The sequence below is a fragment of the Triplophysa rosa genome, linkage group LG19, assembly GCF_024868665.1.
Source record: "Triplophysa rosa linkage group LG19, Trosa_1v2, whole genome shotgun sequence".
NCBI lineage: Eukaryota > Metazoa > Chordata > Actinopteri > Cypriniformes > Nemacheilidae > Triplophysa > Triplophysa rosa.
Genome location: NC_079908.1, coordinates 1438063 through 1453840, shown reverse-complemented (window position 1 = coordinate 1453840; position 15778 = coordinate 1438063). Strand labels below are relative to the sequence as shown.

Genomic DNA, 15778 nt, shown 5'->3' with positions numbered 1-15778 from the left:
CGCCCACAGGACTGCCGCATACTGGATGTTTTTCCCTTTTCACACCATTCTTTGTAAACCCTAGAAATGGTTGTGCGTGAAAATCCCAGTAACTGAGCAGATTGTGAAATACTCAGACCGGCCCGTCTGGCACCAACAACCATGCCACGCTCAAAATTGCTTAAATCACCTTTCTTTCCCATTCTGACATTCAGTTTGGAGTTCAGGAGATTGTCTTGACCAGGACCACACCCCTAAATGCATTGAAGCAACTGCCATGTGATTGGTTGATTAGATAATTGCATTAATGAGAAATTGAACAGGTGTTCCTAATAATCCTTTAGGTGAGTGTATATTATTAAAAGAATATAGGAAAGCAAGATTACAGTTTGCCAAAATGTACTTAGTAAGCCAAAATCCTTCTGGGAAAACGTCTTGTGGACAGATGAGACCAAGATGGAGCTTTTTGGTAAAGCACATCATTCTACTGTTTACCGAAAACGGAATGAGGCCTACAAAGAAAAGAACACAGTACCTACAGTCAAATATGGTGGAGGTTCAAAGATGTTTTGGGTTGTTTTGCTGCCTCTGGCACTGGGTGCCTTGACTGTGTGCAAGGCATCATGAAATCTGAGGATTACCAAAGGATTTTGGGTCGCAATGTAGGGCCCAGTGTCAGAAAGCTGGGTTTGCGTCCGAGATCGTTGGTCTTCCAGCAGGACAATGACCCCAAACATACTTCAAAAAGCACCCAGAAATGGATGGCAACAAAGCGCTGGAGAGTTCTGAAGTGGCCAGCAATGAGTCCAGATCTAAATCCCATTGAACACCTGTGGAGAGATCTTAAAATTGCTGTTGGGAAAAGGCGCCCTTCCAATATGAGAGACCTGGAGCAGTTTGCAAAGGAAGAGTGGTCCAAAATTCCGGGTGAGAGGTGTAAGAAGTTTATTGATGGTTATAGGAAGCGATTGATTTCAGTTATTTTTTCCAAAGGGTGTGCAACCAAATATTAAGTTAAGGGTGCCAATAATTTTGTCCAGCCCATTTTTGGAGTTTTGTGTGACATTATGTAAAATTGCTTTTTTCCCCCCTTTTTTTGTTTTGTTCCAATACACACAAAGGGAATAAACATGTGTATAGCAAAACATGTGTTAATGCAATACTTTTCTGTGAGAAATACTTGATTTTCTGGAAAAATTTCAGGGGTGCCAACAATTTTGGCCATGACTGTATATATATATGGTGTGTATATGTATGTGTATTGTATGTATTGTATATGTATATATGTATTGATGTGTATGTATGTATGTATGTATAATAATGTGTATTATATATGTATATATGGTGTGTATAATATATTTATATTATAATACATATTTGTATTATATTATAATACTAATATATATATATATATCTTTTAAAAAAATATTATGAATTCTATAAACTGCTTTTTGAAGAATTTCTTAATGTCTATATTTCCATATAGTTCAACAATTTAGATCGCAAAACAAGAAATATTCAAAAATACTGAACATGTCATGAATGTTTGATATACGTTACACAGTGGCTCTTACTTAATGTAGTGCTGAGCAGGCTGAAGTTTGTGTCTGTTCGCTGGCTCTTACATGAAGCTTTTTATAGGTCACTACACACTAACTTGAGTACTGGGAACTGAAGTAAGGCATGAGACTTTATCAAGTGTCAGGCTGTTAGCAGTACACTCAGGAATTTGTGCAAACATCTGCATATTTCCCAGTGCCTGATCCGCATGGATACTACTATTAACACTGGTATGATTGATGCCTCTCACATCATTTAAGTAAACAACAGGTTTTATAAATATAGAAGATTTGTTTAGCTGATGATGACTTTATGCAAGATCATTCTCTGGATACAAAACGGTATTACGTGTTATTCTCCAGTGCTAGTTTCTCAATGTTTCTTGATGTGGACTGCAGGCCATATTCCCGCATTGCGTGACATTTCCAGCACTTGAAATTCCAGCCGTAAAGGTCTTTCCCAGCTGCAGGGCAGCCCTGTGAAACTGAAGCATTCTTTGTTTCTGCCGTTGACAAAAACTCTTGTGTCTGTGTGCGGACGGCCCGTAGGACGACCATCTGCAGTCTGTACACTATGCCGCGTGTGTCTGAGCCCGTCTGGCTCACTATGATGTCGGGTCCACCTGAGAAGAACCAGCTGTGTGGCCACTTCATGAAGGATCTGGCCCTGCTCATGGAACAAGCCTCCAAGAACCAGTTCAGTAACCACACTCCTATCATCCTACATTCATTACTACACTGTATGCCACTGATAGATATGAAAGACACTACTGGAGTTTTGTAACACTTTGTCCTGTTCTCTGTCTCTCTATTGTCTAGATTTCTCCCTGCGCTTCTCACTGCAGTTCTCACTAACCATCTAGCCTGGGTTCCTACAGTCATGCCCAATGGTCAGCCACCCATGAAGATCTTCCTGGAGAAGCACTCCTCACAGAGTGTGGACATGCTGGCAAAGACACATCCCTACAACCCACTTTGGGCACAACTGGGTAAATGATGCATGAAATAGTGTAATATATGTGTATTTCGCCACCTAGTGGTGTGTTTGTGGATATTATTAACCGTATCACTGTAACATCAAACAGAAAGGCATTCTGATGTATCCTGCAGTCTCCAATGTTTACTAGAAGTAGATTAATAATGGGGATTACTGTATATTCAACAAGTCATTTTCCACCTTACTGTTAAATTTGCCTAAAATTAACTCAACACTCAAATTAAGTGTACACTAAATTTTGCTTTTGACATTTTCAAAAATATTTTCAAAAGATCTCTTATCCAGTTCGAGAGCCAGAACTGTTTTAACAGAAACAGAAATTGACATCTTGTTGCACGACCTCAGTCACCATAAAGTCAAAGTTCATCATAATTTCGTTATGTAATTTTGCCGTTTATATTCGTATTGCACTCCAGTAGAAAATACCCTCGCATCTTTTATTTCATGGCAATTTTAAAATTGTGGTTTTCCTGCGCAGGTGACCTGTATGGGGCGATCGGCTCCCCTGTGCGTCTGTCCCGTACGGTGGTGGTCGGTCGATGTCAGGAGCTGGTTCAGCGTCTTCTCTACGTGCTGACCTACTTCATCCGCTGCTCAGAGTTACTAGAAACGCACCTGCTGGAAAGTGCAGAGGACGAGGCCATCGTGATGCCCGGCTCACTCATCACCACATCGCTGCGTCCTGGAGAGGTGGAGCAGTCTGACTACGTTCTGGTGACTGTGCATAAGCCCAGCCAAGACTACCTGTCCCAGGGGGCTGAGACGGAGGACGGCTACCCGTCTGATGGGAACAGTCTACAGGGCAGCACGTACACGGATACAGAGACTCCAGATGATGGCAAACACTCGTCCCCCATTATACCTGTCATCGAGGCAGACAACAACACCAATGCATCTGTCTGCAGAAAAGCAGAAAGCCCCAGGTTTGAAGCACGCCTGGAGACGGTTGTTAGGGTCGGTTCCACCTCACCGTGTGAGAGAGGAGCACTGCTTGAGGTACAAGGGGACGAGCAGTCAGAAGTGCGGGCTGGGGTGGAGGGTGTCTGTGTGCCCATCAAGATCTTCCAGTCGTCAGACATTCTGCTAGAGAGGAAGCCACCTGACAAGAGCTCACTGTGCATGACCGATGATGATGGCAATGAACCCGCTTCCAAAGTCACGTTCCTCATCGGTGACTCCATGTCTCCTGAGTCTGACTTGGAGAGTCGACAACTAAAGGTGGAAAAGGAGATCAAGAAACACAAGAGGCTCCTTAAAGATGTACAGCAGGCCGAGGCCAAGACTAAACCGCAAGTGGACCAAATCAAGACCAACGATTGCAAGACAGCTTTGTTTGTGCCGCCTTTCAAGAAACAAATGTCTCAGTTGCGCCCGAGGACACAAGGAGACTGTATGGACATGTTTGATGAGTATTTTAATGATGACAATCCTGTGGAGACGAGGACTATTGATGACATCTCCCAGACGCTCGCTCAAACGGGGATAAGCGATGCAGGAAAGGACACACCAAACCTTCAGGGATCCCAGTGGACCGTTGGACAGAGCTGCCAGCACGCAGAAGACAAGAGGTGCAGGTGTAATACAGACTGTTCTGTTGAGCAGGACGGAGGCATAGAAATATCTCTGAGCGTCCCTTCCCTAAACAATAATGGGGAAAAGAAGAAGACTGTCCCGCTGAATGACTGGGAGATTCCTCGCAACGAGAGCTCTGATAGTGCGCTGGGGGACAGCGAGAGTGAGGATGCCGGACAGGAGGTGCCCAGACAGGAACCCGATGGACAGTTTTACAGCGAAGAGCAGACCGACTGGCAGGATGAACTAGAGGTGCCCTTACCGGGGTGAGTTTACTTGTTCTAGCATTCTAGACCGCCTGTTTTGCTAATGTCTGTAAACAACACGATTGATGTCTTTCTGGTAGGGCGAAGCTGGTAGAGAACTACTCTAAACCAAGTATTGCCAACTTTGGGAGGTCATTGTTTGGTGGATACTGTCCCACATACGTTCCAGACTTTGTTCTGCATGGCACGCCCAACGATGAAAAACTGAAGCAAAACCTTGTGTCAGACATGGCCCATGCTGTACAGGTAAATGCAATGCCTCATTTATAAAGATATTTACAACAGGTGTTGCTCGATGAGCTATGAAAAGTAAAAGCATCACTATCACAGTTCCTACAATCAGTAATACACTTCAGTACATACCACGTCCTCCACTGTTTATGCAATGGAAATATACTGTACGATACCTGTCTGTTTTGCACACAGCGCATAAAACGAAGCTAATTCAAATCTTGTCTTGAGATTATGACAATGTGCACGTATTAGACATGTGCACGGTTAATCGCGGTTACCACTAAATCCTGATGAAATCGAGCTGGCTGCGATTATGCAAGGTATCGATTATTTTATTTATGCATAGCTTGTCTGTGACGCACGGCTCTAGGATCAGTAGGAAATGCTGCTCGATCTAAAAGCAGTGTGAGTTTGAGTCGCTTATAATGTGCATTGCAATTGAAAAAGCAACACCCGTCAAACATGGTCATTATAAATATACTTTATTATCATTAAAATACCTGAGGAGGCTTGAGGAACAGTGATAAAAACTTGTCCTTAGGCATTTCCTAGAACTACGTGTGTTATGGTCTTCTTCTGCAGTGCGTATTTGGAGTTTCTGCACGAGAGCGCCCTCTGGCTTTTGGATGCAGCAGCATTTTACCATACTTCACTCACAAGTTGTACATAAATCACGTGATGTATATTTTCGGTTAATCGGGCAGATGTCTACTTCAGATTTTATTGAACCGATAACCTCAAACATTTAAGGGTGGACTTCTTACTTGCAAATGCCTTAGCAATAGGGCTGCACGATAAACCGCACCCCCATTCAAAACCACGATTATCAATGTGCATACCACGGTTTTTATATCATAGAGCTGTGGCTATGTTTTCATGCGCAGCTTGTTTGTGAAGCACGGCTCTGTGATCAGAGGGAAATGCTGCTCGATCTGAAATCAGTGCGAGTTTGAGTCGCTTATACCGTGCATTTGAAAAAGCAAGACCCGTCAAGCATCATCATTATAAATATACTTTATTATCATGAAAATACCTGAGAAGGCTTGAAAAACAGTGATAGAACGATCCCCAAAAGCATTTCACGGAAGTGTGGTGCTGTACTTAGGGCTCGGCGATATATATCGCAATTCAGGCTAATTATACATGTCTAAATCGATTCTGAAATCAATTCGATGTTTTATGCACAGCTCTTCCGTGAACTATGGCTGTTTGATCAGTAGGAAGTACTGCTCGATCTAAAATCGCTGCGAGATTGAGTCGTTTATAACGTATATTTGAAAAAGCAACACTCGTCTATCATCATTACTATAAATCAACTTTATTATCATGAAAATACCTGAAAAGGTTTGAAGAACAGCGATAGAATATGACCACAGGCATTTTCTGGAACTAATTGCTCTTCTTCGGTTTCCCATATTCAGAGTTTCTGCGCAAGAGCGCCATCTGGCTTTCGGATGTGGCGGCATTTAAAGGGGTCATATGACAGGGCTAAAACTAATATTATGGTTTGTTTTAGATGGAATGCAATGTGTATACACGATTTAAGGTTCAAAAACGCTGTATTTTCCACATACCGTGCAGGTTTGTATCTCCTCTTTGCCCCGCCTCTCTGAAACGCGCTGATTTTTTACAAACCTCATCGCTCTGAAAAGCGAGGTGTGCTATGATTGGCCAGTTAACCAGTGCGTAGTGATTGGTCGAATACTGCAAGCGTTTCACGGAAATGTAACGCCTCTTACCATATTCGGAACATCATGAAAATGAAGATGATCAAGCCGATACATCAACTTTGCCAGCGCAACTTCAGCAGGATGTAAAGGATTGGTAAGGTTTTATTAAACAAATATGATTTTAAATAAGACTAAAAAGACTTAAAAAAGACTATAAACAAACAACCATATACATGATACAGAGTTTGTGTCAGATAGAAACAAGCTCGCATTACAGCAGGGAATGGTATAAATAACGCAAGCGCTTTGGCCCTTCTTGATCAACCAGTGTTACGCCACGTCTCGTCGCGACTCAAGAAAGACAATAAACCCTTATAGTTTATATACTAAATATAAAAAGACATTATAAACACGACATTTGTTGTCTCTAGTGGGAACATTATTACTGATTATTAGGACTTATGTTGTCTTTTTTCACGTTGTGCGCGTGTCTGCATTTGCAGATCACAAACACACGACCAACTCAACTCGAGTTAGTCCGTAACAAAGTCTTTTACAATAAAAATATACTTACAGGTTGCGAATCTGAAGCACCAGCGAAGTTTTAATGGTTGGAATGGCCCCACTTTTTAACCAAAGCTTTCGTGCACTGCCGGCCTTGATCTCTCCCAGGTTCATGAAGCAATCGTCGGTGAAATGCGCTGCACAAACTTGAACATTCGGATTGTACTTTTCTGGAACAGTGTTGTAATTAAAATGTAACCATTCGTTTTTAGTTGTCTCATCTTTTGGCATGGCAAACAAAGAGTCTTTCTTTTCGCAACGAAACACACAGCGTCTCCGCGACATGGCTGCGGCGGTGATGATACAATGAGATTTACAAGTACGCCCACCTCACTTGCGTTTAGATTTTTGGGCAGACTTAAGTCAAATCATGCTACGAAGTGACGTACATTCGTCGGGGTGTGGTTACACGAGGCGTTTCAGGCACGTCTGGGTTCGCATTCGCTTTTAGATAGAATGCATCTTTTGTTCCGACACTTTAATTTTAGCAATTTTATGTGTCTAATACATGCATGGGCAACTTATAACACACCAAAGACACAGAAAAACACGTATTTCCGCCATATGACCCCTTTAAGTCATTTGCTGCGTCCCAATTCGCATACTATCTGTCCTAAATAGTATTCGAAAAAAGAATTAGTATGTCCCAAATCGTAGTATGTTGAAAAGAAATTCGAAGTGCAGAATGATGCACACTCTAACGGCTAATATTACCCACAACTAGGGCTGTGACGGTACGGTTTTTTTTCTTACTGCGGTGAAGACGCAACAAATCATGCGGTTTGGCGGTTAATCGCACCCAACAACACACCTCCACAAATCTAACATTTATAATCATTTTTTTCGGAGTGCAACATAAGAGGCTTTTTCTCCACAGAAGCTGCAGAAAGAACAACAGGGTAACAATATAAACACACTTGAAACTTTGAATAATTTATCGTTTTTAACAGCAAATTATCATTAATATTATACAACTATTAATTAGACTACATTTATAAAAACAACCTTTTTCAAAGCGCAACATAAAAAGGGAATATCGGGCTAGCCTGTAGTACAAATGTTCGGCTGTTGTACAACTACTTTAGTGAATCGTCAAGGTCTTAGTGTTTTGTGCGAGGAAAACCAATATGTTCACTTTGTCTGGTTTCAGCGAGGCTCTTTACTAGGGATGTGCACGAATGTTAAAATATTGGATCCGCACTATTCGAAAATTCTACAGAAGAACCTAGAGTTGTCACGTCTTATTTAACGCTTCTTCACTTCATCTGTAATGGATTTATAATATACAGGAAATATAAAAAATAATTTGTATGTGTTCCTAAATCTTTGTTCAGATCGCAAGCTAGTTTAAATATTTTAAGTTTACACACCGGATGCCCGGATCGCATTTTATGCTCGGCTCACATCACCATATTAAAATGTTTCAAAACTGGTGAGCCACAGAATGCGTTAACATTACTTGCATTAGGTATAAAAATACCAACGTAATATTAAATGATTAACAATAATTAATTTATTACCATTACTTCGGAGCGGTTGTTCTTTGTTCATTCATTTGTTCATTCGTTAAAAATAGATTAAGTAATTCTAATTTCTACAACTTGAAACATGAAAATGTACATTTCACTGCAACTAATGTTAATGAATTTGGCCTTAGCATAACACTGGCACCTTTTTCCATACCTAAAGAGCCTGAATTTTCCTTCAAAGAAGTTCAAAAGGGTCGTCGCCTTCAGGTTACAGACTGTAAATACATTTTTCTTTGTTTTAAAATGCGCTGTGATTCCTTACCTTAGTTGAAATAAATACCTTATTTATTGATGCAAATGCAATGCAAAGCTAAACAAGACAGACACTGACCATGAACGACAAAGAAAACAATATATATCACAGACTCTCAGTACACATTTTGTTTGTTTTCTTTTTTATGTTTTCTTTTTGTATTATACCATTCTGCGAAGATTTAAATGCAATTTTTATGTATTTTTCTATTTCTTTTTTTCCAACGTTGCTAATTTTTCAACATTAAAAAAGCTATATACAGGATATAATATTAATGCGTTATGAATATTTAAAGATAATTATAGGCTTGATGTGAAATTGTGACTAAATAAAAATGTAAAAAAATACGACTTTATTAACTTAATTTAAATAAACGAATATTCGTTTTTTATGAGCTCAAATATGAAATGATTGAACAATGCCCGTCCCTACTCTTAACGGAGTGACAATGTTGTACACTGAATACACACTCGATGGAGTGACATTTTACCGGCTGCCCCTTGTCAAAACCAAAATGCCCAAATAGGCGACACAACATTTGGCTTTGACACTAGATTCGTGGCCATTTTTTGAATAATGTTGTCAACCGTAACAGGGTTTTTCCTGGCTCAAAATGAGGCTGAGGTGGTGCCATCCTGATCTTGTACACACACACACGTAGGCCTACCATACCTTTAAGTGGCTTAATCAAAGTGACTTTGAGTTTGACATATTAAAAGTTCTAAATAATTGTCATTTTTATCTAATTTTATAAGTTATATAAAACATTACTTTTATTCAACCAAACAGAAATGTTTTTTTAATCAAATAAAGATTTTTTATCATTTCAACTAACTTTTCAGCCCACAATAGCCAACTGAATTAACCAGTCTTTCTAAATGAGCAAAGCTCATTCACAACTTGCATTCTCTGTGGTTCACTTTAAATGATTCAAGGATCTCTTATATTCGCTAGTGACTGAGAAGTTCAATAGTTTAAATGAATCTGTTCAAATGAGTCATTCGTGTGCGAGTCGTTCTGAACGCAATGTGCGTTCATACTGGCGAACTCGCTGTGTACATTATATGCTGGTTCAACGATCCAACTGCACCGCTAAAGACATTACAATGATGTACGTCATGTTATTTTAATAAATTTCAAGAAATTAAACGTACTTGGATGAAAAACAAACAGCTGTTAAACACAGGCTCTTGTTCTGCAACTCTTTTTAGCGCCTCAGTGTGCTGATAACGGAACAGCACCTCCACTGTGGCGTAATGTCGCAACTGCAGTTACAAATGACAGTCTGTTAAATGCACGCAGCATTTCTCGTGAAGACTCGCAACATAATTTTGGCGAGAGCCTGAGGCGGCACGACATTTGACGGAGGCGGCCACCTCCAATTTCTCTATGCAGGAAAAACCCTGCGTAAATACTAGCCCACAAAAAAGAAGCATCGCTTATAAGCACTTGCAACTACCTCTTTACCTTATGCTTTTGTCTTTTATGCCCGTGTTTGTGTATATTTTATTGAACATTATCTGTAGACATCACAAGTACTGAAACCTAGCATTTAATTAAAAATGATCAGACACACACACAAAATAAATCCCCCATATGTTTATGGACTGTCCCTCTTCCTTGCGCGGGAAGCAGTTTTTTCCCCAGAAGCCGTGGAACATATAGGATGAAAGACAGTCATTTATGATTAACAATTAATTATTGTGTTTATAGTTCATATCCCACACCATATGCTCTCCTGTAACTTTAACCAGCAAATAAATAAAATACTGAAGCGTCTGAAGAACGACAGACAAAAGTCTTTTTTGACTGCTCTTAGTTCCGAGTAACCTAAAAGTGAATGTAAAACGCATTCACGCCCGTCTGAACTAAAACTGCTCATCCTTTTTTTCCGGGGATCCAAACTACCGTAAGCTCTCTAACGTTACATCTAGCGGCGCATGGAAAAAAACACTCAGTGCACCAAATCAACATTAGGTATCCATTTCTGTGCGCTACAGTAAAAAAAATGTGTGTTGATGACGGTGATGACCTCAACACCGCGGTCGGCATCTCATTACTGCGGTGATGCGGTTATCGTCACAGCCCTACCCACAACTCACCACGAGTAGGTGGAGTTAAGTGGCGCTCCACTGCATTAATAAAATTAAATAACTGATGCGTCACTAAATTAATAAATATAAGCATAGAGTTAACATTACATATGAAACAATGAATGAATAAATACTTAAATGGAAAGAAGAGCTGTATTTTGATGTGTGTGACAGTTAATGGCCACAATGTTGTCTAGGCAACAACTGCCACTTCCGTTTCCTGTTAGTATGTCCCAGTGTGTGCATTATGTTATGCTACACACTAAAATGTATATACTTTTCCATAACAAAAACAGTACATACGTTTAGTGCATAGTATAAGTAGGCGAATTGGGACGCAGCAATTGAGAAACTGAGAGCATAAGAATCGTGATATATCGCCCAGCCCTAGCTGTACTTCTACTGTTTGGAGTGTATGTGGAGTTTCTGCACGAGAGCGCCCTCTGGCTTTCAGGTGTTGCAGCATTGAACCACACTTCACTGAAGAACTGTGCAAAAAAATTGTTGTAAATCGCCTTATCGCATGCGGTTTTTCAACGATTTATCGTGCAGACCTACTTGGCAGTCACCCAAAGCACCCTCCAATGTTGATTGAATTCTAACGTGAACTACTGTTTGTCATCCTGAAGCACCCCGTGTTGGATGAGCCTATCGCAGAGGCCGTCTGCATTATCGCAGACACAGAGAAGTGGACGGTGCAGGTGGCCAGTAGCCAGAGGCGATCTTCTGACAAGCTGGGCAAAGATGTTCTTGTGTCTAACCTCGTGTCCAACCTGCTGCAGTCTACTTACCAGCTCTACCGTCTCAACCTGTCTCCAAACTTTGTGAGTTCATTTTGCCACATTTGTTTTTGCGCCCTCAATAGACTTTGGTAACGCACCATATGGTGTTTATTTCATGTAAAGTCTTTTTTGGCCTTGTCCTGGGATTCAAGTAACAAGACAACTGTGAAAATGAGTAGTTTATCGTGAAATGAGTACATTTTCATGTCAGTCTGTGTTCATGTAATTCACTCGTTTTTCCTTGGCATGCACAGGCACTGGTGTTACAATTAAACACCAGAAAATTTCAAAAGTTCTGTTTTGGCTTTTAGTGTATAATGCATCTAGAGGACCGGCTCCAGGAACTGTACTTCAAGAGCAAAATGCTGGCTGAGTACTTGAAAGGACAGACTCGAGTGCATGTGAAAGAGCTGGGCATGGTTCTGGGGTAAGAATTCATTTAAGCATATAACTTCCTACAAAAATATCAGTTAAGGTTTGGACAAAATAATAAGAACACCAGGACATCGGATGAAATTTTCACTTTTTTAGCTTTTGTTGTATTTAGTTAATTTTAGTTGTATTTGGTTTCTGGCATGTAGCTTTCCTGTAGCTCAGTGGTTAGAGCATGTCGCTAGCAACGCCTAGGTCATGGGTTCGATCCCAGGGATTGCACATACTCGTATACAAATGCATAGTATAATGCAATGTAAGTCGCTTTGGATAAAGTGTCTGCCAAATGCATAAACATAAATGTAAATGTCTGCCAGCTGAGAAAAGCTGAAAAGAAAACGCGTAGCCAGTTTGTTATAGGGGTGCAACGATTATAGATTTTGTTGGTACGATTATAGCCTGAGGAATAATCACGGTTGCACGACTATGACGATTATTATGCATACATTAATTTCAAAAATTTTACTGGACCTGAAAAAAATGTACTTGCCTGCCACAAAAAGTAATTAATAAATAATAATGTTTTTTGTTGTTTGATGATCATTAAAACCGATATATTTATTATGCTCCTGTCCCTTTAAGAGCTAGCGTGCATGGATCACATGCTTTTTCCCCCACTGTTTTCGTTTACAGCAAGCTATAATGGATTTATCAACGTGATATAGAGCCTATTCGCTAAATAGTAACATAAAATAAGTTAAATTGGTTCAACTTGGCCTCCGTGTCTCTGATAAGCACGGCTCTTTAAGCTGGTGCACGGCTGGTGTTACTTTGTTTTCATTTTGTGAAAGTTGCAACGTTTCTGTTCCGTGCAACATAAACACATGGTGTAATGGAGCCTTTACGATTAATTAACCGTGATGTATTTAAGGGCGGTTAATGGTGAACCTCTGTAATCGCTGCATCCCTAGTTTGTTATGAGCTGTATGATTCTGAAATAGGGATGTAACAATTCACTCAGCTCGCGATGCGATTCACGATACGATTCATTTATGGTTTATTTTTACAAAATGAGTTTAAAATGAACTGCTCTTTTATTATTTCTCAAATGCTGCACATTTCTTTGTAAAATAAAAATATCTTTAAACTAAAATGCCATTTTAAAACCAATTTGAAATAAAAAACAATGAATAATACAAAAGTCTCTTTAAAATAAACAAACTAAGACTTTGTCATTTTCTTGGATTTTTTTACATTAAAGAAATATAAGCATGCGGACGTCATGTACAATTCAAATACAGGCTTGAATCTCAACCGGCTTGAATCGTCACATATTATAATCGATTTTCAAACGGCTCACTGTGAATCGTTACATCCCAATTCTGAAACTGTGTCGTTTCAGATTGCAGCCGGTTTCTTTGTAGACCGCTAGTTATTTTAATGAGACCACCTCCAAGCCCTTGTTTAGTTCCATGAATCTATTGCGAGGAGGTTTGAAATTGTGGTCCACGCAGCACCTTATTAAAAAAAGAGAGATCACCTATTTCCCTGATGTTCTCATTATTTTGTCCAATCGATCTGCTGTGCCAATGATGACCAGGACACCAGTGGCTTTTTATGCCAACGATGTGATTTCATTTCCATACTCACAGGATCGAGTCGAACGATCTGCCCCTGTTGGCGGCCATCGCGAGCACTCACTCACCATACGTAGCCCAGATCCTCCTGTAGGCGGCCGCGGCACAGAGAGCGAGAGACTCTTCATTCCCCCGCCGTCAGCAGAAGCAGCAGGCTGGTGTACTCCAGGCTTGGACAGACCGCTGGGTTGAGCACCTTGAAGCCCCTGGGACTCCTCGGAGGGGGGCTGTTGAATCTAACGTTAGCGTTTATTGTATCCTGTGGGAATCATCTCCGGGTCAGCAGACTGCAGGACAGATGCTCTGCCTAGAGATGGCAGCAAAGCCGCAGGTCACTGTCGTGTGGCATTTAAGGAAGAAACCCAGATACATTTTGACAATGGACATATGGACTATAATTCCACAAAGCCTATTTTGTGTTTGTTTGTTTCTTCAGCCCGTAAGAATGTAGAAGCCAAAGACAATTTATGACAAAAAGAACAAAAAACAAAAGCAGTTATGAACTTTCTAGCACCTTCTCTGAAATCACATAAGAAAGAAATATAGATTATTGGGTAATTATAGAATCAGTTTTATGATTTTAAATGAATATATCAGACAATTCTCCACTGATGATCATTGCAGTGATGATCAAGTATATTCCTTTCAATGTGTTTACAAGTCAGTTCACTTTGTTGTGTACTCATTACAGGTCTATTGAAAATGGCTCCTACCTCAAACCTTCGATATCACGTACACACTATTCTAACAAACACAATGAAACATTTGAGGTGAACAGTGTTTCATTTATATTTGTCGGTCACCTAACAAAGATGACAGTGTGGTACAATAGCCCGTGAATGAGGTCTGAGGATTCACATTTTTGTAAAACCTACCAAGTCACCTTAGTAGTTAGTAGCGGCAAGAGAACTCATGTTTTGTGGATTTTTTTATCCATGTAGTCATTTCTGAAGCAACATGCTGTGTAAGGTCAAATCTTAAAAAAGGATGTTGGGGAGGAGACATGCAATGGTCACCATTCACTACATTGTACTTTTGCTGGACCTTTTTAAATAGTGATTCTGGCACAATCACTTGTCTTTAGATTGAAATGCTAAAACAATGTTTCATGCAACGACTCTCAGCTTACAAACAGACTGTGGTAACTGCTGAAAGCAGCTGAATGAATCTGAAGAAATGCCTCAGTCTATCAAGATATTTATGGTGTGCTTGGATGGCAAAGGGAAATGCAGGCGAACATTTCAAATGATTAGTTCGAAACACGCATTTAAGTCTTAACCGATGTGACATAAAAAGAACAAGCCTAGCAAGAGGCATTGTTGATCATTTGCTGGTTAAAATGTGTACGAGATGCTTCTGTATAACACATCCGATTTGTTTCGTTTTGTAATTAAAAAAAATCTGTGTCCTTTTGTCTTTTACAAAATATGTATTTATATCTACTTATTTCTTTATACAAAAATATGTTTAATTTATTTACTTTGGCATGCATTGTTAAGTGTAAACTGTATATACTGCTTACATTTTCTTGATGTATTTGTACATAAGGCCTCTGTTTGTGACCTTTCCTTTATGTTTCCCAATTTTTATGGGAATATTGTGCAATAAATACATTACAAATGTCCTCCAAGCATTTGAAAACTGTTTATAGGTTTCCCAGTCCTCTCTCTAGTATAGAAGTGATCAAAAACAGGATCTCATGCATTCGTCAGATTTCTTCTGTGATGATATAAGCGTGATTTTCTTTTGATCATCTTCAGAGATTAACCAGCATAAAACGTCATAATCATCAGTATCTCATGAAAGTATTTTAAAATACCACGTTAAATGTATTTGTAGATTAATGGATTCATTTGTGGTATGACATCATCTTACATTACATCTGTCTCTTGTGGTCCTAAGGTCTGAAACCACATTCAAAGGCTGTGATGTAAAACGAGGACTTTGAAAAACAACATTAGACATGTAAGAGAACATTAATCAAGTTTCTGCTATTGACCATGTTAACGGCATTGTACGGAAGAACAGATTTGTCTTGTTTCTATTACAATACAAGACGTTTTGAGGATATTCTGAGAAATAATGTCCATGCTAGCTTAAATTCACCATGAAACGGAAGATGTGATTGACTCATTTTCTGTATCGTGACGTATATCCGAGTGAAACGGCTTCGGAAATTAGAAAAAAAAATGTTGGACGGGACTTTGTTTTGCATTTCTCTTTTTGATTGGTTTGTTGTAAATTGGGCCTGCAGTGGAGCGCTAAAAACGC

General features: G+C 39.8%; 1 protein-coding gene across 3 annotated transcripts in view; it reads left to right on the top strand.

Moving 5' to 3' along the window:
• Positions 1–14915, top strand: part of fnip1 (folliculin interacting protein 1) — a 29255-nt gene extending 14340 nt beyond the window's left edge. For all 3 annotated transcript variants that reach the window (XM_057359669.1, XM_057359667.1, XM_057359668.1), the window contains 7 exons: positions 2088–2234; positions 2358–2527; positions 3014–4373; positions 4454–4619; positions 11346–11540; positions 11810–11925; positions 13523–14915. In XM_057359669.1, coding sequence (XP_057215652.1) covers positions 2088–2234; positions 2358–2527; positions 3014–4373; positions 4454–4619; positions 11346–11540; positions 11810–11925; positions 13523–13601 — 2233 coding nt within the window. In that variant the 3' untranslated portion in view covers positions 13602–14915. The remainder of the gene's footprint in view (positions 1–2087; positions 2235–2357; positions 2528–3013; positions 4374–4453; positions 4620–11345; positions 11541–11809; positions 11926–13522) is intronic.
• Positions 14916–15778: the final 863 nt, after the last annotated feature.